Source organism: Vombatus ursinus, unplaced genomic scaffold (assembly GCF_900497805.2).
Source record: "Vombatus ursinus unplaced genomic scaffold, bare-nosed wombat genome assembly UNPS02007883.1, whole genome shotgun sequence".
In the NCBI taxonomy this organism is placed as follows: domain Eukaryota; kingdom Metazoa; phylum Chordata; class Mammalia; order Diprotodontia; family Vombatidae; genus Vombatus; species Vombatus ursinus.
In genome coordinates this window covers 347,027-369,533 of record NW_020947661.1, presented here as the reverse complement: position 1 = coordinate 369,533, position 22,507 = coordinate 347,027, and the positions used below count along the sequence as shown (strand labels likewise).

Sequence of the window (22,507 nt, the reverse complement as noted above, 5' to 3'; positions counted from 1 at the left end):
GAAGAAGTCCAAAAGGAATCGAAGGACAAGTTTCCCCTCCCAGAACTCGAAATTAGAAAAAAAAAAAGTTGCCAGCCTCACTTCCTCTTTGCATCACACTCCATTGCCTAACCCTTAGTGTCTGGCGTCTGGAAGGGATATGCTCCGGGTTGTACCCAACCGGGAGAGCTACCTGGCAGCTCAAAGCAGGTTTCGGGCTAGTAGGGTTTTAGTTAGGCAGTTCGGTAAGTAGAGATGGTGTAGCTTCGCATACCCTAGAGTCCCAGGAGAAACGACGTGTCCTTTGAGCCTACTTTGGAATCTTCTTAGGCTTGACTTTGTTCCATGTGCATATTGACATTTTACTCCCTCTTTGAAATTCTCTGGAAGAGACGATAATTTGTGATCACTTAATCTTTCCATTGCTTCAAAAAAAATTTTTTTTTTGGTCTCGAGTCTCAATTCGACCCACGTTACAACATTGTCTGGTCTCTGTGGCGCAATTGGTTAGCGCGTTCGGCTGTTAACCGAAAGGTTAGTGGTTCAAGCCCACTCAGGGACGTCTAAATGTTTTTCCTGAAGATTACTTTTTTCCCTTTGTTTCTCCTTTTCTATAAACTCTGCCTGGAAATATCATTTATGGTCTCCACCACTAGACCTCGCTGAAATGAACTCCTGAATAAGGAAATTCCCTTTCTTCCAATGCAAGTAAACACTATCTCATTATGAATGAATAAAGTGAATGAAAGGACATTTATCAGGAGTTTACCATAGTAAAGTATGGATTTTTTTTTAATTAAAAGAGACGTTCTTTGCTCTAAAAGAGCTTTTATTGTATTAAGGAAAGCTACACATCTAGGAAATTGGTGACCAGAGAGGGGTGATTTGTTCTGGGGAGTGGATGGGAGAATTTGGGGCTGTGGGTTAGAGGAATAGACTGCAACACAGGCTATAGGTGGCCCAGGTAGATGGCGGTATGAGATTGCAGCAGAAGTATGACCCTGGTGTCAAGAGGCAGCCCGTAGATATCCTGGGCTAAGGGGATTCGTTTGTACCCAGTCTCCAATCACAAAAGGTTATCCTCAGGAACTGGGTCCTGGCTTTTGGAAGATGGGCGTGGAGGTCCAGAACTCAGGTTGGGTTAGAGAGTCTTAGAGAGTTACCTAGAGCCCTGAAGGTTGAATGACTTACCCATGGTTACACAACTAGGGTGTTTCAGAACAAGGCCTTAAGGTTCCCTGGAACCTTAAACTCAATTTGCCTAAAACTGAGAACATTATTTACCTTACCATCACTCCCCAGCAACCGTTCAGATGTCTTCCTTATTCTGTCTGTGTCTGTGTCTTCATGTACCTAATGGATACAGTAGACAAGAGAGATGTGAAGGGAACTGTACCAAAGACAGACCCTTGGAACAACACACAATAAGGAGTAGAGAAAGGTATGAAGAGTTCCTTGACAGAAAGAGAGCTAGAAGAGTGGGACCGATGTCTCTGAAGCATAGTTATTCATGTAAGTCAGTTGTGGCTGCCTCATTTTAGAAAGAATATTGTCATGAGGGAGCATGGGCAGTTTAAATAGCCTCTCAGTGTCTTAAGCAACTCTAAAAATCGATGATCTGCATCAGCAGAATTTTCAACATATGGGAGTTGAGTAGGTTTCAGGGCAGAAAATACTCAGCACAAGTTGAGGAAAGTACTTTAGAGGGCACTAGAAATGACAGATACATGTCAGTGTGTGTGGGTCACTTTCAGTAAACTGGAAATATTTAGCTTGGAGGAGAGAATATTTAAGAATGCGCATTTCCAGGGAAATGTGTAGGGTAGTCATGAAAAGTACAATGAACTAACCTGGAGATGCCGGGGATCGAACCCGGGGCCTCATACATGCGAAGCATGCGCTCTACCACTGAGCTACATCCCCAAGCACAAGTACAATGGCTGAACAAGAGACTCAGATGTGCTTTACGTGGTAATCTCAAACACTCGATTTTGTATTTCTACCTTCCTGGTCTTAGAACCGGACCCACAGTCAGAGAGGTGACTCAGAGAACTGACAGACTGTTGCTGTGGGCAGAAGATTACAGTGGAAGAGGAGGTGGGTTGGATCATTAGAACAGCCTCTCCCAGCAGAGTCTGAAGATGTCCAATTTCATTTATTTTTTGTTAAAAATCCTGGTTATAATAGAATGTCAGAAATAAAGAAACCCAAAGAAAGAACACAGAACAGAAGGACTCTGGTTGACATTCACTAGCAGAGGAAGAAAAATCATTGTTTTGGTCGGGAATTGAACACGCACGGTGGTTCATAATTAAATGCTGCATATTGCCACCAACGAAGTTAATACTTCCATTCACAGCTCAGAGAAGAAAGTTGAAGGAAAGAATTAGTGTGCTCACTTCCTTCCACTCCCCCCAACACTCCTTTCACTCTGAGCTTTTCCTTTTAAGCTCCAGCACCCAGACCTTGGTTTTTATTCTCCAGAGGACCTAGAATGACCCCTTTGACTCTCTACAAGGACAGCCTTTGTGCTAGGTGTAGAATTGCGGCAGGCCTAGCAGTCAGGAAAACCTATTTTCAAGAACTGCCTCTGTCATATACTAGTTGTGTGACCATGGAAAGGGCACTTCTCCTTTTCTCAGTTCCCTTTGCATCTCTACCCTTTCATCTCCAATAGCTTTCTAAGACTAAATTATGTGAGTTGCTGATTTGTATCAATGGGGAGTTGGAGCTCTGTGAGGGACTGTCTGATGTTGGCAGCTACCAGGTTGGGTACTGTGGCAAGGGTAGGGTAAGATCTGGGTATTTTGGAAGTCGAGGCAGGGACTGCGGTAGGCAGAGTCGTGTGTACTGGGATGGGCTGGATACGGAGAAGCCCTGAGGCAATTGGGCAGTGCTCTGTGACATAAGCTGGGTACAAGGAAGTAGTAGGGGCCTGAGCTCCTGAGGCAAGGGGCGGTGCCACGTGGGAGTGGGATGGCAGAGGACTGAGTTCCCTCTGCTTAGTCCCCTCCCTATATGCAACGTCATCCCCAGATGCCTCTTGTGACTTTCCTGACTTCCTTGGTCTCTTTGTGCAGCACTGACCCAGTCCCCTCCTGAGTCTGACTTCCTAGGTCACGTACTCTTGTCCATGCATCAATCCCAGATGCCTCCTTCCTGTATCCAATCCTGGCCTCCTACGTCACTCCCTCCCCCTTGGTGTGCTAAACTCAGACAGCCCCTTCCGGTATCTGACCCTACAATCATTGGCTAGTAGCGGGCTGGGGAGGAGGGGCTAAGTAGGTACTTAGGAACAAGCGTGGTCAGATCACACGTGTGCTCCCCTGGCTCCTGCCCTGTTGCTCTGGCCTTGCTGCTTGGGCTTGCTATGATGGTTTGCTGTGTTGGCCTCTGAATAAAGCTCTGGTGTTGGTGCCTCCCGATGGCTCGTCTCTGTGTGGTGATCCGGCTCAGAACCGAAGACCCAGGCGTAGGTAAGACTCTGGTAGTGTACTTCTTTTAAGAGAAGTGGGTACTGGCGCATGACTGGCAGAAGGTCGGCGTGCGGCCCGTATAGAGCTCCCTTCTTCTATAAGATCACAATTCTGGACTACCTCAGCTCAAAAATAAAATCACCACAAAAGGAACATGAAATGAGATGATTTTGCTTTTTGAATCAGCTATTAAGAACTATTCTCTTTGTAGCTTCCTCCCTGGAGAAGGGAAGAAGGGCTTGGGAGAAATTGGCAGTACTCAACTCTTCAGACTTTTTTTCTCACAGGCCAGCAGATTCTATCCAAACTTCTCTCTGCTCTGCCAGATTTAGTAGACTCAATCTGCCTTAGGGAAGTAGAGGCCGAGGCAGTCTGGTTAGTTCTTATCTCTTAGGATCATTTTGAGTGAAGCCCTCAAAGCTCTATGACCCTTCAAGACCATTAGGAATAGATCCTTTCTTAGAGGTGTGTGAGTGGGAGTATCAGTCACGACAACCCACTTAAAATATCTACCCAAACCACACAACACATTCACTGAATCAAGGGACCAAGCAAAAATATTTCAACTAAGTGTTACAGGAATCATATTTAGAACGGTTGAGGAAAATCAGCTATACGATTTGGGGCTTGTAGAAAACCAGCAACCTAGTTAGCATTGGAGAATTGCAATGTCTGGCCAGCCAGTGGTGTAAAAAGTTCCAGCTTCTGAGAGGAAGTTGTTTAGGGGATGAAGAGCAGAGCTCCACTGTTTCCCTATAACCACCACCACAGGAAGACCTTGTAGACTTCAAAAGGTCAGAAGATTTGGACTCATCATTTCCCAGCAGCATCCCAAATAATGGTTACTGGTAGCAGTGTTTACATCTGGAGCCAAGGATAAACTAGACACATAGAGGGAAAGCAGCTTCAGAACTCTAGAAAGAACCCAGCAGAAAGTTATACAGTACCTAAGGGGGGCATCTTGAAGACTATTAAAAAGAACTTCCAGGAGTTATAAGTCACCTTCTTTGCCACATGGCTCCAAGACTGAATCCACTTTCTCTTGGCCCCTGTACGCATTTTTGGTAGAATGTATTGCAGGTTTTGGGGTAGAGGTTGAGTGCAAATGTACCAATTGTTCCTATTATATCACCTTAATAAATGTCCTTTTCTAAAAGCTAACAAAACCTGTCAACTGATAATCTAAAAGGAAACAAGTGGATTGCGGCTCGTGAGCTATCATAATAGGGGATAACCCCATCCCTTTCAGATTGCCCCTGGGAACTTGAAGGAAAAAAGTAGTTTAAGTCTTTCGAGGGCTCAATTTGCCAGGGAGAGTGGAGATTGAGACAGTAGCCTGGAAGCTCATAATGGGTGGCAATAGATTGATAGTACAATGTCTTATCTTAAATCTCTTTTCTTGTGGCTACAGGCACAGCTTCCCTAAGCACCCAGGGGAAAAAAGCCAGTCACAGTTACTAAGCTAAATTTGATTCCCTAAAGAAATACTTTTTTTATCTTCCCCTAATGACTGTCCATAGTACCCTTTCCAGGAAAAGCTCCTGCATGTCCTATCTCAAGAATACTTTAGATAATTGTTTTTGTTGTTAGATTCAGAATTGATAGAGACCTTACAGGTTATCTACTTCAATGTACCAGATCAGAGATCTCTCTACAACATTCCTTAAAAGTGTCTAACCTGCCCTAGAAGGTTGCTGGTAAGGGGGAATAGACTGCCTCCAGAGGAGGCCCATTTCCCTTTGGGGATAACTCCATTTAAAGGAAATTTTTCCCTAAAAGGAGACATCCTAATTTTTTTAAACTTCCATTTATTACTCTTACTTTTGCCTTCTGGAGCCAAAAGGAACAAGTCTAATCTCTTTCCCAGTACTAAAAGACAATTATCATGAGCTTCTTAAGTCTTCTTTACTACACTTTATGCTTTTTTTTGAGGGGGGAGGGGCAAGCAAAACCAGTGAGTTACTTTTTTCCTTGACATATTTGTTGGTTTTTTTTTAATATATGGAATAAAACGAGAATTTCCGTAACATAGTACAATAAAAAAGATGATTGCCCATGAAACTGCAAATCGATTATGCACAACTCAATATTCCTTTCAAATATACATCAAAATAAATTGTCTTGTAAATTTCATTTTTTAACTTTTTTTCTTCCCTAATCCCCCACCCTAAAGATGGCTACCATTAGACACAAATAAGTGTGTGTCTATGTACATACGCACATATGCACATATGTGTATATATGTATATATGTAAAATTATACTATGCATACTTCTATTTATCAGTCCTTTCTTGGGATGAAGATAGCGTTTTTCTTCAAATGTCCCTTATAGTTAATTTGGATATACTTTTAAAGTCCTTTCACCATCCTGGTCACCTTCTCTTGATTCTTCCAACTTTATCAATGCCCTTCTTAAAATAAGAATAATCTAAAAGTCTGGCTTTTATATTCTTAGAAATATTTCTTAAATTAAAAAAAAACATATTCAAATAGCCCTAGCAGTTCTCAAGGTAATTAAAAAATCCTTCACAGGAATATAGAAGCATTTAAAAGCCTCCATGTTACAGGAAAAAAAATAGACTGTTGGAAAATGGCAGGATCTCCCTACCTGGGAATTCTGATCTTAATCAAAAGGATAATATTGATTTTTATTCTATAACTTCCCCAAATGGGATAAAAACATAAATCTGTTTTCCCCCTTAGACAAAAGGTGAGCCCAGTAACAATTTCTGTCTAGTGAAGGGTTTGACATGGTTGCACAGTAGGGCATATGGTCTTCCCCATTCTGCCCATGCTGAGAAAGACTCTTTTACAGGGGTGAAGCCAAAGGAGACTAAAGAAAAAAATCACATTTGGTGGTAGGAGGAGAGGAGTATCTGGAAAAGACTGTCAGTGTCCACATTCCAAAGTTGGAGGGCCAGACAGGGACAAATTAAAATTCCTAATCCTTTGTCTCCTGTTGGAACATAGCAGAATCATTTCACCTTATACAAACAACCCTTCCTGGAGATTCTGCTAGGGAATGCATAATCAAGATCATGAACAGTCTGTATGAATTCGGTATTTTCCAAGAATGGTAATTCAGACTTAGTATACAATCAACTACCTCTGTAGCATTAGAAACATGTTACTGTTAACAGGAAGGAAGGTCTATAATGAACATTTCTCATAATTAACCTAAGGATGAAATAAACATACTGACCATGAGATGTAACTGTTATCTCATGGTGGGCAGCATCCACAAAATTGTTGGTAAGAATTATTTTGAGAGTTACTTGAGAAGAAGATAATATCTTATAGTTGTTACAGTTTGAGTTCAGGAGTAGAAACATAGCCCACTTAGGCTTTTTCCCCCCACAAATTATAAAGAGAAAAAAATTGTTGAACTTTTAGCATAATATATGTATATGTATATGTATATGTATATATACATTATATATGTATAATGACAAAAGGTTTTTAAGAAAACTCTGAACTCAACATTAAAGAAAAATGATAAAAATAAATTCTACTCACTACAATGTTTCTTCTACTTAGGAAGCTTCCATTTCTCTGTACAATAATAAGTGCATTACATTTCATGAAAGCAGATCAAGCTGGCTCCAGCTATGCCTCACGTTGCCATCTGTCCATCTCCTCAAAGGCCACATTTCCACCAAATATACCCTCCACCATATCCCATCCCATCTTTTCACTTACTAGTTCTGGAACCATAATGGAAACACTATTGCTCTTGAAAAGTGTATCAATTTTCTCTTCTGAAGCTCCATTCACCATCTCTATTTAACATCTATTACAATAATTAGCCCAGTTTAAGCCTCAGACTTGATTTGTAGTTCCCAAATGTCCTTCCTTTTCAGTTTTAGGGAGTTTGTTTTAGATGAAAAGTTATGTTTAGTCACAATTTCTCTAAGCCCCCAGTAAGGAAAATTCCTAACATTCAAAACACAGTGCCATTGACCTGATCTTTCCACTCAGGTTGACATGAATCCATGAACACATGGGGCTGTGGTTGCTTCTGCCTATGTTGTGTCTATTCTGATTTGTTCTTAGGTGAAGGACTGTTAGAGAGGGCTGAGACCACATGACTTTCAAAAGGCCAGAAGAGAAGTTGATACTAGAATTTGTGGGCAACCAATTCCAGACCACCAGTAGAGAACTAAGAAGAGCCCAGAACCCATCCCCTCAAGATATTGATTTCACAATCAAGATGCCAGCTCCTATAAGCAAAGGAGAGACTATCCATTGGCTATGCTGTATTTGGACGTGAACTTGATAGAGCCAATGCTTTGTGGAAACTGCTTTAGATTTGAGCTCACTCTCCCAGGCTGAGATGGTATAGAGGAGAGTATGCTAATGGTCCACAGGGATGAGTTTATAACTTCTGGTTGTGCTCTGTCTTCTTAGTAAATATCCCTTTCTAATAGTGATTGACAATAATTTATTGAATGACATTGAGGAATTAATAACTGAATCAGATGATGACATTGGGAAGGTATTAATTGGTGTTGAAAATTGATGTTGGGGAGAATATGCCAAAATGGGGAGAAGGGTTCAAGCTGATAGCATTACAAAAAAACAGTATAATCCTTTAAGGCTACCTCAAGAACCTTGATAGAAGCTATCCTTACCCTGTGGACTCTGATTTATCAATGTGAGTATATGTTGGGATAAGTACCCCAAGAGCCTGTATGAACTACACAATAATTTAAAAGGATATTATGAAGAAAAAAAGAGAAAGAAGGACTAGTTTTGTCAGATTTGAAATTATTCTATGAAGTGATTATTGCCCAAATTATTACATGATGGCTAAAAGGTAAAATACATAGAACAACAGCACAGAATAGGCAATCCAGAATTTAAATCAAAGTTATATGTTAAACTAGAAGTTTACAAAAAAGAAGATCGCAAAGCAATTAGAAAGGTAATCATTATGCAATATGGCAGCCAGAAGGGCTAATGGAAATTTAGGCTGAATTAAGAGAAACATAGGATTATTAACTAAGAAGATGATGATTCCACTGGATTCTGCCTCAGTCAGATAGGATACGGAATACTATGTTCAGTCCTGGCCTCCACATTTTAGAAAAAAACATTGAAAATCTGGAAAGCATGCACAGGAGGATAACCAAGATGGCGGTCAGTCAACAAGGATCTTCAGTGCTTACTATATGCCAGGCTCCATGCTATAACTTGGAATACAAAGAAAAGGGAAAAACAGTTCTTGTCAGCCACAAGCTCATATTCAAATGGGAGAGGTACATGTAAATAACTACATGTGGTGTATGGGGTGCTCAGGGAAGGCTAGCTTCTTTGGTGTGAGGGCTTGCCAAACCCTTTCAGGGCTGTTCATCCACCTTTGGTGCCCACCTGACACCCAATTCTCACCTGTGTCTCCAAGAAGCTGTAGTATTGCACAATGGCCACTCAGTAGATGTACTAAACCAGGTTAAAAGTAACAAACAGGTATCAAACCCATTGATCAGTTGGGGGATGTTTACTCCAAGCATGTGAAGACTTTCCCTGGCAGAAGAGGTGGATAAGAACAATGTGTTCCAATGGTGAGGATGGTAGCTGAAGCAGACACTGTGGAGTGCTTAGAGTTTGGTCAGACATTGAAGATGTCAAGGATTTGCACTACATCCTGGCCATTGACAGGCATCTAGACTTTTGTCTTGTCACTGGTCTTTAATGACTCGGAAGAAAAAGTGAGGCTTGGGGAATGGTTGCACAAGTTGCATGCATGCATTGCATTCCAATGCATGCAACGTAATACTATTGTGCAATAAGAAATGATGAGCAAGCAGATTTCAGAAAATCTGGAAAGACTTGAACAAACTGATGCAAAGTGAAATAAGCAGAACTAGAAAAACACTGTACACAGTAACAGCAACATTGTGTGATGATCAAATATGAATGACTTAGTTCTTCTTAGCAAGAAAATGATCCAAGACAATTACAAAGGACTCATGATGGAAAATGCTACATCCAGAGAAAGAACAGATGGAATCTGAATGCAGATTGAAGCATACTATTTTCATTTTATTTTTTCATGTCTTTTTTCTTTTCATCTGTTTCTTCTTTCACAATTGTGACTAATATGGAAATATATTTTACATGATTGCACATATATAACTTATATTAATTGCTTACCATTTTAGGAAGAAGGGAGGGGAGGGAGGAAGGGATAAAAATTCAGAACTCAAAATCTCATAAAATGAATGCTAAAAAATATCTTTACATATAATAGGGAAAAATAAAAAAATATTAAAAAGAAAGAGCAAGATTAATGACTTTGTGCAATTCTACCTCACTTAAATCCCATCTGCCTCAAGTCAAGACATCATCCTGTGATGTCACTGGTCTTCTTAGAAAATGAAAGATGAACAACAAATAACTAGGCACATACAAAATATAGACAGAGTAGATGGAAGGTAATCTTAGAGAGGAAGCTACTATTAGCTTGAAAGGCCTGGAAGGCTTCAGACAGAAGGTAGGATTTGAGCTTTCTGAAAGAAAGGCAGGGAAACTAAGTGGCAGAAGTGGAGAAACAAAGTATTTCAGGACTATAAGATAGACAATGTAAAGACACAAAATGAAGTGTCATTTGTGGGGAAAGGTAAATAGTCCAGTATTGGACTATTGTATTATAGTCCAATTATAGTATTTATAGTATTAAATAGTCCAGTATTGGAGTATTGTAGCTCGATTGTACAATTACATGGATGGGAGTAAAGTGAAAGACTAAAAAGGTAGGAAGGGGACAGGCTGTGAAGATCTTTATTTTTCAAATTATTCTTTATAGATATGTTTTGTTTTTACATGACCTAAATTTCTTCCAGTATCTCTCCCTCCTCACCATTTCGAAAGAGCTATCCCATAGAAAAAAGAATACATTTTTACAATTATTTACATTTTTTACATATTTACAAATTTTTTACATATTTACAAATTTACAAATATTTACAATATTTACATATTTACAATTATTATGCCACAAAGGTGGCCATTGATAAAAGGAAAATTACTGCATACAAAAAAAATTTATAGCACCACTTTTGTGGTAGCAAAGAACTGGAAACAAAGCAGAGACCCAGTGATTAAGGAATGAAACAATTTGTGGCACATGAACATGATAGAATATTACATCAATACAGAAACATAGAAAACATTTACATAATCTGATACAGGGTGATGACAGCAGAGCCAAGAAATCAATACATAAAATGACTACAACAAAGTAATGGAAAGAACAACCCCATAAATTAATAGAAAATGAATGCTGCAAGATTATAAAAAAAATCATGAACCCAAAGAAGAGAAATGAAAAGACACCTTTCCCTATTCCTTTGCAGAGGTGGGAGGTCCATGTTTGTGGAACATTGCATGTATTTTCAGACCATTGCAATCAACATTTAAATTCACAAATTTAATGCAGTAAATGAAAATATACTTTTTCTAAGGCCCATTTATTTGTATCACTTGATCATAACTATTTCATCAGTAGAATATTAGATTTCTACAGGCTGGGACTGTTTTATTTTTGTCACTGTATCCCCTAAGCCTAACACAGTGCCTAGGACATAGTATGTACTTAATAAATACTTGTATTGGCAGAGCCAAGATGGCAAGTTAGGGGCAGCTTTCCAGCTGAACTATCGCAACATTCCCCTCCAAACAATTTTAAAATAATACCTCAAATCAAATTTTTGAGAGGTATAACCAACAAAAGGTCAAGATGGGACATTTTTCCAGCCTAAGAAAACTTAAGAAGTCAGCCGGAGAAGTCTGTGCCACCAGAGTGGAGGTCTATCTGGAACCCATACATACCACAGTGGTAACAGTGGCCACAGCAGCAGCACCTTTGAGAGGTCTGTCTTTGAGAGACAGTATGGAGAGTTAGACAACCATTCAGAAAGAGATTATAGGGGACTTTTGCTGGCACTGGGCACAACTGGCACTGACTAGCAAATCTATTGCCCATATGCAGTACTGGATTATAGTTCCAGGATGGAGAGGAGTCCTGGTGGTTGTTCACAGGGGAGCAAGGGCCTTGGACACAGGTACAAAGTGCTTACAGTTGCAGGAGACCAGGGGACTCCCTGGGAGAGGGCAGAGACCAGGAGGGCAGTGACTACACCTCTTCCAGAATCACACTACTTTGGAACCACCAAAAGGGCAGACTCCCAGAAGTAGCTCTAAAAATAGCAGCACAAAAAATGTCCAAAGCTTTAGACAATGCCTCCTACTTCCCAGGTGAGCAGAGGCTAACATTAACACAAAATTCAAAGTCAAGAAATAATCTGGAAAAATAAGGAAACAATAACAACAACAACAACAAAAGAAATTGACAATAAAACTACTATGGTGGTAGGGAACACCAACACATAAATTCAGAAGGAGACAATAATGTGAAAACAGCTACAAAAAAGCCTCAAAAAATTGTTAATTGCATACAAATTCAACAACAATTTCCTGGAAAAGTTAAAGAAAGAAATGAGAAGTGGAGGAAAGATTGGTTAAAGAAATGAGAGTGATGCAAGAAAATTATGAAAAGAGAATTAACAGCTTGGTAAAAGAGGCACCAAAAATACAGAAGGAAATAACACCTTGAAAAACAGAATTGGTCAAATGGTAAAAGAGGTCCACAAATCCACTGAAGATAAGAACTCCTTAAAAAGTAGAATTGGCCAAATGAAAAAGGAGATATAAAAATTCACCAAAGATAAGAACTCCTTAAAAATCAGATTTGACTAATTGGAAAAAGAGGTACAATACTTGACTAAAGAAAATAATTCCTTGAAAATTAGAATTGGACTATGATCCAAGACATCTCTGAAGGGTGAAAAATGCTATCCATTCCAGAGAAGGAACTAATGGTGTCTGAATACAGATTGAGGTATACTTTTTTATTTTATTTTTCTTGAGGGTTTTTTTTAATCTATGTTTTTTTTCACAACCTGATTATTATAGAAATGTTTTGCATGATTACACTTGCCTACCCTATATCAAATTGCTTGCCTTTTCAATGAGAGAGGAGGGTGGGGAGGGAGGAAGTGAGAGAATTTGGAATTCAAAGGTTTAAAAACAAATGTTAAAAATTGTTTTTACATGTAACTGAGGGAAACAAAGTATTAAATACATTTTTAAATGTATTTGAGAAATCTTTACTAAAATTAATTAACTAATTAAAAAATTAGAATTGGGCAAGTGAAGCTGATGACTTCGTGAGACATTGAAAAACAATAAAACAAAGTTAAAAGAATAAGAAATAGAAGAAAATGTGAAATATCTCATAGGAAAAACAACTGACCTAGAAAATAGATCTAGGAGAGATAATTTAAGAATTATTGGACTACCTGAAAGCCATGATCAAAACAGAGCCTAGATTTCATCTTACAAGCAATTACCAAGGCAAACTGCTTTTATATCTTAGACCTAACAGGAAAAATAGAAATGGAATGCAAACAGTTTAACTTTCTTGTGTCTCTCATGATTTCTCTTTCATGTTTACTTTTTTATGTTTCTCTTAAGTTTTCCATTTGATTGTCACATTTTCTATTCAGCTCTGATCTTCCCATTAGGAATGTTTGGAAGTCCTCTACTTCATTGACTATCCATTTTCCTCCTGAATGATTATTACTGTTTTTCTATATAGGGTATTCTTGGTTGTAATCCTAGCTCCTTCACTTTAAAAAATTCCATATTCCAAGTCCTCCACTCCTTTAACATGGAAGCCACTAAATCTTTTTTTTTTTTTTGGCTAGGCAATGGGGTTAAGGGACTTGTCTAAGGTCACACAGCTAATAAGTGTCAAGTATCTGAGGCTAGGTTTGAACTTAGGTCCTCCTGACTCCAGGGCCGGTCCTCTATCCACTGCACCACCTAGCTTCTCTAAAGCCACTAAATCTTGTGTGATTCTAACTCTGGTTCCACATTATTTGAATTGTTTTGTTCTGGCAGCTTGAAGTATTTTCTCATTTTCTTTTTGACCTGGGAGCTTTGGAATAAGAGAAAGAGATGAGGATGATAGAAGAGAGGATAAATTAAGGGAATCAGTGATTACAAGCAATATAGAGTTTTGAGGGGGAGAATGAGAGAGAGAGAGAGAGAGAGAGAGAGAGAGAGAGAGAGAGAGAAGAAAATGGGATGAAGTGAAATATGCAGTTAGTAATCATAACTGTGAATGTAAATGACATGAGTTCCCCATAAAATGGAACTGGATAGCAGAATGGATAAAAACGAAAATTCAATAATTTGTTATTTAAAAGAGACAGATTTGAAACAGAAACACACATAGAGTTAAAATAAAGGGCTAGAGCAGAATCTAATATGCTTCAGTTAAAGTATACAAAGTAAAAGCAAGAATAGATCTAAGTAAAAGAGATAATCAGGGAAACTACATTATACTAGAAGGTACCATAGACAATGTAAGATCAAAAATTTTTACAGCAAGTTTCCTTGATGAAAGCCTCATTTCTCAAATGCATACTGAGTATAGAACAGAGTCGAATTTATAAAAAAAAAAAAAAAAGAGTCATTCCTCAATTGAAAAATGGTCACAGGACATAAATAGTTTTCAGAAGAAGAAATCAAAGCTGTCTAATGTCATATGAAAAAAATGCCTTAAATCACATTTGATTAGAGAAATGCAGATTAAACAACTTTAATGTACCTCCTCAGACCTATCAAAAATAACAAATGCTGGAGGGGTTGATGGAACAATATGTATACTAATGAATTGCTAGTGGAATAGTGAACTGATATAATCATTTTATTTTATTTTTATTTTTTTATTTTTAGTGAGACAATTGGGGTTAAGCGACTTGCCCAAGGTCACACAGCTAGTACATGTCAAGTGTTGGGTCTGAGGTCAGATTTGAACTCAGGTCCTCCTGACTTCAGGGCCAGTGCTCTATCCACTGCACCACCTAGCTTCCCTGATCTAATCATTTTAGAGAACAATTTGGAACTATATTCACAGCGCTATAAAATTGTGCATACCCTTTGACCCAGCGATACCACTATGAGGTCTGTACACCAAAGAGATCAAAGAAAAAGAAAAAGGAAAAGGACCTGTATGTACAAAAATATTTATAGCAGCTATTTTTGTGTTGTCACAGAATTGGAAATTGTGGGTATGCTCATCAATTAGGAAACGGCTGAATAAGTTGCAGCATATGATTGTGATGGAGTGCTATTATGCTTTGTGAAATGATGAGGGAGGTGATTTCATAAAAACATGGCAAGAACTATATAAAATAAATCAAAATGAAGTAAGAAGAACTGGGAGATCATTGTGCACAGTAGCAGCAATGTTGTAATGATAATTGACTGTCAAAGACATGGCTAGTCTGATCAGAACAATAATCCAAGACAATTTTAAAGGACTTATGGTGAAAAAGGAGAAAACTGATGAACTCTGGGTACAAACTGAAGTACAATTCTTTATCTTCCTTTATTTTTCTTGCTTTTTTTTGAAATATGACTAATATGGAAATATGTTTTGCATGATTTAAAATGTATAATTGATATCATATTGCTTGCCTTCTCAGTACGTGTGGGAAGGAGTGGGAGTGAGGAAGAGAATTTGAAACTAAAAATTTGAAAATGAAAGAATGTTTAAAATAAATAATAAAATTAAAAAAAAATACTTGTATTCAGTTGAATTCATGAAAAAAGATGTTTCCTACTCATCAGGTTCCTTAGAGCTCCCTTTACTTCATTGTTCCTTAAACTGTAGATCAAAGGGTTGAACATGGGGATCATTACACTGTAGAAAACAGAAATCACTTTATTCTCATCTGTTGAGTAACTAGACTTAGGCATCACATAAATTAAAGTAAGGGTCCCATAGAACAGAGTGACTGCTGTGAGGTGGGAGGTGCAAGTTGAGAAAGCTTTGGACCTCCCTTTAGTAGAGTTTATCTTCAAGACAGAGAAGAGGATGTATACATAAGAGATTGTGATAATTAACACTGTGATCATAATTACTGACCCAGCAGAGGCAGCAGGAAGAATTTCAGCAAGATTACCTTCAGAATAGGAAAGCTTCAAAAGTGGTGAGTAATCACAAAAAAAATGATTGATCTCATTGGATCCACAGAAGGACCGATTCAATAAGCAACCAGTAAAGATCCAAGCATTCACACAACCACCCAGATAGGAAGTGATGAGGAACAGAGTGCAGACCCTAGCAGACATGTTGGTGGAGTAGAGTAGGGGGCTACAGATAGCTACGTACCGATCATAGGCCATCACGGCCAACAAGAAGCACTCAGCTGTCCCAAAGGTGACTCCCCAACACATTTGGGCTATACATGCTCCCAGAGGGATTAAGGTTATGTCCTCCAGGTAGTTCATGAGCATAAGAGGGGTGACAGATGAAGAAATTTCAATATCCACAAAAGCCAAGTGGCTGAGGAAAAGGTACATTGGAATGTGAAGTTGGGAGCTATTTCTGATCAATATTATTATGCTAAGGTTACCAAGTAATGTGACTGTGTAGACACATAGGAATATCACAAAGAGGATGACACAAAGGGTTGGATCATCTGTTAACCCCAAAAGAATGAATTCTGTCACAGCAGTGCAGTTATTGTCAGACATTTGTCTTGGAAAGAGTGCCTAGTAGACAGAAGAAAAGGAGATTAAGTTAGAATACAGGATTGAGATTTGGATATATCTGTTGATATGTTCAGGAAACATTCACTGACTGCTTCCTACATGCCCATTGTATGATCTTACTCTAATACCTTACTCCTATGCATCATGGCAGGTTTCCCACAAGCAAAGCAGAGATGAATAAATTTGTTGCCTCCAAATTTTTCTCAATGGACCAACAGTACTATATGATTTGCCAGTTTTGCCATTGTGCAGGTGTGAAAAAAACATCTAAGAGTGAAGAGGTTAGTTGAATTCCAACCATAGGAACCTTTCTTAAATAAATGCAGAGACTGTATCCAAACATGTAAATGCTGTTCTGCCAACTAACCACCATTGTTAATTCCTTCCAAAGAAACAGAATCTGATTTGTGATCCCTGAATTCTCAATGGACTACCTTCCACAACTGAAGATGTTATCCACCTCATGCTAATTGACTATGAGGAAAGTTCTGGTTTCCACGATGACCCTTGTGCTTTAAACTCACAAAAGAGGAGGAATAGAGAATCTAGATTCTAAGTCTTATTGTATTTTGCTCTTAGAATTTGGCATTACTGAAAAAGGCTATCATTAGCTAGATATTGCTAGCCTGAAGGACTATGGGAAATTTCCTGTGGGAAACTATGATGTTTCTAGAAAAAAAAGGAAAGCACTTGTTCAACCTATTGTAACTATATCTTATTTATATGTTGCTTCTTTCCATTGGAGAATAGCTGAGCAAAGCAAACTGGTATAGGAAAGTAGTGGCAATTTATTGCGCTATAAGCAGTGATGACCATGACTGCTTTGGATAACATAGAAACACTTCTATTAACTAATGGAGAGTGAACTCAGTAGAACTAGAAGAACAATTTATGTAATAACCACAATAATCATGAGAGGAAACCACTTTGAAAGATCTCAGAACCTAGACCAAAATAGTGAAAAATCATGTCTTCAAAAGACTTATGAGGACATATTACCTACTCATTCTTGGCAGAAAGGTGATGAATCAGAAGTTCAGAATGAGACATGTATTTTCAGACCTGGCCAATCTGTTAATGTGTGCTACTTGACCATACATAGCTCCTTCAAAGGAGGGCTTCCACTCTAAGTCAGGAGAGGTAGCTAAGTTGGTAGTGATAGACATGAGTGGAGAGAAAGAACAGCAATAAAGCATGTTCAAAATGTACAAGAGAAAAAGGGAAGTACAATTTTATGTGTGTATGTATGTATGCATGTATGTATGTATGTATGTATGTGTGTATGTGTGTCTATGTATCTTGGGTTTTTAAAGTCATCACCTCCTTGATGTCATGGTCCTCTTCAAGAATGAAGGACAAACAACAACCCTGTGAGTAATTGGAGCTGCCCCACTGGGTACTCAACTGGAATAGCTCTTCCTTCTTTCTTTCCTTCTTTCTTCCTTTGTTTCTTTGTTTCTTTCTTTCCTTTCAGAAACATCACAAGATATCTTAGAGTAAACAGAGTAGGTTCACTGACTGGTCAACAATAGGTCCAAAGCTAAATCCCACCTAATCAATGCTTGGCCCCTGGTTGACTTAGAGCGAATGTAAACAGGAATTATTTCTGTTTTGGTCAGAAATCCTGAGGGTCTTCCCCTCCAAGTTTGATTTTTTTTTGAACTAGGTTAAAAAGGCCATTCTTTGCCTCATTTTGTTTAAGCCTAGCCTTAATCACTGAATGGGCTTTGCCTCAGCCACACTGAGACTGGCTAACTACCTTAATTTTTTTTAAAATTTTCTAACCACCTTAATTTTAAAAGGCCAAGGTTTTCCACTGCCTCTGGGACCATCTCCAGTCATCCTGATATGTACCTGGCCACTGGACCTGGATAGCCTGGTGACTTTCCACAGCCCTCCCTCACTTAAATCAAATTCACTTGCATGTCATGGCATCACCTCCCTGATGTCATGATCCTCTTTGAGAATGAAGGACAAACAACAACAACTTATATACCTGAGATATTTCTTTTAAAGACCAAACCATCTAGAAATGTTTGCATTTGTTGGTGCTTGGTAAGTTCCAAATAGAATAAATTATCTTAAAAGTTACTTTTTTCCTAAAATGTTATTACTCCCAACTCCAAGCTCACTTTTCTTTTCTTCTAAGTTGACTAAGAAAAGTATATAAAATATTGAGATATTATTCAGGTCAGATATGAACTTGACTGTAAATACTCATTTCTATGGTCCAACTCTTTGTGTCCAACACAACTTCTTTGTGACCACAAAGAAAGGATGTCTTAACTAAACAAAAATTTGTAGAGTGCTGAGTGAATTTTTCAACACCTCCTACTTCACTCTTCCTTCTCAAGATAGAACTTTGCATCCTACTTTTCTGACAAAAGAAGGGCTGCTTCTCTGAGCTCCCTTTTCTTTCCTCTTCTACAATTCAAAATTCCTCAGTATCATCCTCTATTGTCTTTGCAACAATCTCTGAAAAAGGGTTAGTTCTTTTCCCCAGAACCAATTCCTCTACCTGTTCCATTGATCCCATCCCTCTTATTTTTTTTTTTTGGTTAGGCAATGGGGTTAAGTGACTTGTTAAGTCACACAGCTAGCAAGTGTTATATGTCTGAGGCCAGATTTGAACTCAGGTCCTCCTGAATCCAGGGCTGGTGCTCTATCCACTGCTCTACCTAGCATCCCTCTTATTTCAACCCTAAACTTCATTGAAAAACTCTCTTTTGATATTTAATATTTTATAGTTTCTTGATTTCTCATAAAATCATTAGCTCCCATTTACTCTATTCTAATTTTTAAGGCAGTATTTTCTTCAGTGAGCTTTTGGACTTCCTTTTCCATTTGGCCAATTCTTCTTTTTAGGGCATTCTTCTCCTCATTGGCTTTTTGGACCTCTTTTGACATTTGAGTTAGGCTGTTTTTTCAGTTGTTCTTTTCTTCAGTTTTTTTTTGGGGGGATCTTTTTTAGCAAGCTGTTGACTTGTTTTTCATGATTTTCTTGCATCACTCTCATTTCTCTATCCAGTTTTTCCTCTACTTCTCTTACATGCTTCTCAAAATCCTTTTTGAGCTCTTCCATGGCCTGGGACTAATTCATATTTTTCTTGGAGTCTTTGAATGTAGGAGCTTTGACCTTGCTGTCTTCTACTGCGCGTATATTTTGATCTTCTTTGTCACCAATGTAAGATTCTATGATCTGAGTTTTTTCTTTGTGTGTGTTGTTTGCTCACATTCCCAGCCAATTACTTGACTATTAAACTCTTTGTTAAGGTAGGAGTCTGCTTCCTGTGTGGAGAATGTACTGTCCCAAACTTCAGGGGTTTTGTGCAGCTGTTTTCAGAGATACTTCTAGGTACCTGTAAGTTTTCAGTTCTCCCAAGGTAGTATGATCAAGAACAAGGTGTTTACTCCTTTCTTGGCCTGTGCTCTCACCTATGAATTACCACAAGCACGCTTTTCTATCTTGGAACTGTGAGGAGGATTCCTTCTCCACCACCACTACAAGCTCCATCATGTCAGCACTCCTCCTCACCCCAGAAACACCACCCAGAACTGTGACCCAGATCCAAGTACGGGTAAAGCAAGAGATTCCTGCCTCAGCACCAGCAAAGAGATCCATGCAATCTCACTCTGATCAGCTGCTGGATCCCCCCTCCATCTGTGGGCCATGAGCTCCAGAAGCAGCTGCCGCCCCGGGGTTGCACCGGGACTGGGGCCAGATGGAGCTCCTCTCTCACCAAGGTCCAACAGACCCTTCCCACTGACCTTCTAAGTTGTCTTTGGTGTTTGTGGGTTGAGAAGTCCAGGAACTGCCACAGATCCCCTTAATTCAGTCCTCTGAGACCTGCTCCAGGTTTGCTGTGGCCTGATCTTTGCCTACACGCCCATGCTGAACTGTGTTCGTATCCTAGCCCAGCACAGCAGACCTTTCCAATCAACTTTTGAGGTTGTCTTGGGTTGGAAATTTGTTTCCCTCTGTCTTTTTGTGCATTCTGCTGCTCTAGAATTTGTTTAGAGACATTTTTTACAGGTATTTGGACAGGTTTGGGGTAAAGCTCAAGAAAATAACTGCTTTTACTCCTCCATCTTGGCTCCACCCTGATATTTAATATTTTTGCCTATGGGCTTCTTTCCTTCTTTCTACAAATGGACTGAGATCTGTCCAATCCTTTCAAATAACCCATTTAAACCTGACATCCTTTCAAGTTATCATACTATTATCTTTTCCCTTTCCCAATCACCTCTCAGGAGAAAAAAAATCTACCCGTGTTGTGTTCACTTCTTCTCTTCCTACTCATTTGTTAACCCATTAAAATTGAGTTTCTGACCCCATCACTCCATTCAAACTAATCTCTACAAAGTTATCAATAATTTCTTAATTTCTAAATCATAGTATTTTTGTAATCCTCATTTAAATTCCTTGAGATGAGAGATTGTATCAGACTTTGTATTTGTGTTAACATTGGCACTTAGAAAAATGATTGCAAACAGTAGGAGCTTAATAAATACTTGTTGATTGATTCTTGGCCTCCTTGCAGCATGTGACAATGTGGACCACCTACTCTTCATGGATACTTTCTTCTCATGAATTTTTGTGATACTAGCTCTCCTGGGACTAGTATTCCTCCTACCTATTTAGCCTTTCTTTATCAGCCTGCTTTGGCAGATTATGATCCTGGTATAGCCTCCTAATCATACACTGTTTCATCTAGATCTGTTCTAGTCTCTCTCTTCTTTTTCTATACCTTCTCAATGAGCTCATTAGTTTCTACTGCCATTAATATCTCCATAAAAATGAATCCCATCCATCTATCCAGGCTTGAACTCCAATCCACACATTGTCATAAGTTGGACATTTGTAATTTGATATTCCAAAGGCATTTCAAACTCAACAAGTCTAAAAGAGAACTCATCTTATCCCTAACATTCAATATAAAACCACTCATCTCTATAGTTTCTTATTTCTCTTCAGGGCCTCACTATTCTTTTAGGTATCCCAATTTGCAAGCCTGGAACTAATCTCTACTCTTCTCTTCATCTTCCCTTTCCCATCTAGTCAATTGCCAAATCTTGCCACTTCTACATCCACAACACATGTCACATCTTCTCTTACCTTCCCTCACACAGCCACCACTCTAACTTAGGTTTGCATCTCCTCTCACTTGGACTGTCACAAAAAGCCTCTTAATTAACAGTCCAGTCTCTACGTCCTCTAAACTAACCTCTAAAAACCTATAAAAATGATCCTCTTAAAGCACTTAGCTGACCATATCATTTGATAATCACTCAAGCCTTGAACAGATCCCTTATCGCCTTGAGCACATAGTAACAATCCTTCAACTTGATATTTAGAGTCCTGGACAATCTGAATCCAGCTTTCCTATTTGATTTTATTTCACTATATTCTCTGCCATGTACTCTATATTCCAGCTCAATTGGCCTCCTGCCTGTTCCTCAGACTCAGAATTCTACCCCTATCTCTGTCCCTCAGCACAGGCCATCCTCCATGCTCCAAATGCCCTACCTCATCTGCGCTTCTTAGAATCTCAAGCTTTCTTTGTGTCACAGCTAGTGGTCACCACTTACAGGAAGCCTAGTTTCTCAAACTCTGTTCCTCCTCAACTTGTATTTACTTTTGTAAATATTTTATCCTTTCCTCTCCAGTAGAATGTAAGATTCCTCAGATTAAGGAATATTTGTCTTTTATCCTTTCTATCCCTAGTTCCTAGGACAGGATCCTGTGTACAGTGGGCATATCAAAATATTAGTTGAGTGGAAAGCAACAACTCACTTTAGAAAATCTCAGGTCTCATTCATATTAGTAACACAATCATAATAATTAGAATAACTCAAGATCACAATTTAAATGTCATAAATTACTTTCTGCCCACAATTTTTAGAGGAAAATATTGTTATCTCATTTTACAGTTGAGGAAACTGTGGATCACAGAGATTCAGTCATTTATCCTCAATCACAGTCCTAGCCAGTTAGACTCAGATCTGGGATTCAAACCCAGCTCTCCTGACTTCAAGTCTAAATCTCTTTCCACTGTTATCAACCAATAAATATATTAGTGAAAATTCTGCTGCCAAAGCCTCTATTTGAGAACTGTGTGTGTGTGTGTGTGGGGGGGTAAGTAATACATAAAACACATGCATCTATGTATACACAGAGATCATTACCAAACGTGTCCTTACCCAGTCATGTTCTATCAGGTACTTACTGTTTGTAGTGATACATTTAGGTTGGATGGCATGACCTGTGATAGATCAGAATTTACTTACTACTTTGGTATAATAATGCTCCACATATATAGCTTACTTCCAAATATTTGACTTTATATGGCAGTATAAAGGATCAGAAATATGAAGGCTGTAATCAAGAATGAGAGAGAGAAGGGGAGAGAGAGAGAGAGAGAGA

The 22,507-nt window shown here is 38.8% G+C and overlaps 1 protein-coding gene and 2 non-coding genes across 3 annotated transcripts; 1 reads left to right on the top strand and 2 right to left on the bottom strand.

The window, feature by feature from the left end:
• The first annotated feature begins 467 nt into the window (after positions 1-467).
• Positions 468-541, top strand: TRNAN-GUU. Its single transcript has one exon. It is a non-coding gene; the product is annotated as a tRNA-Asn (tRNA).
• Positions 542-1,830: 1,289 nt separating this feature from the next.
• On the bottom strand, positions 1,831-1,902 carry TRNAA-CGC. Its single transcript has one exon. It is a non-coding gene; the product is annotated as a tRNA-Ala (tRNA).
• Positions 1,903-15,126: 13,224 nt separating this feature from the next.
• Positions 15,127-16,065, bottom strand: LOC114034096 (olfactory receptor 480-like). The gene has a single exon (XM_027849701.1). The coding sequence runs from the start codon at positions 16,063-16,065 to the stop codon at positions 15,127-15,129; it is 939 nt and encodes a 312-aa protein (XP_027705502.1).
• Positions 16,066-22,507: the final 6,442 nt, after the last annotated feature.

Bases quoted from the DNA above. Each gene is read 5' to 3' on its own strand.
- LOC114034096 (XM_027849701.1), bottom strand. From the start codon at position 16,065: ATGTCTGACAATAACTGCACTGCTGTGACAGAATTCATTCTTTTGGGG.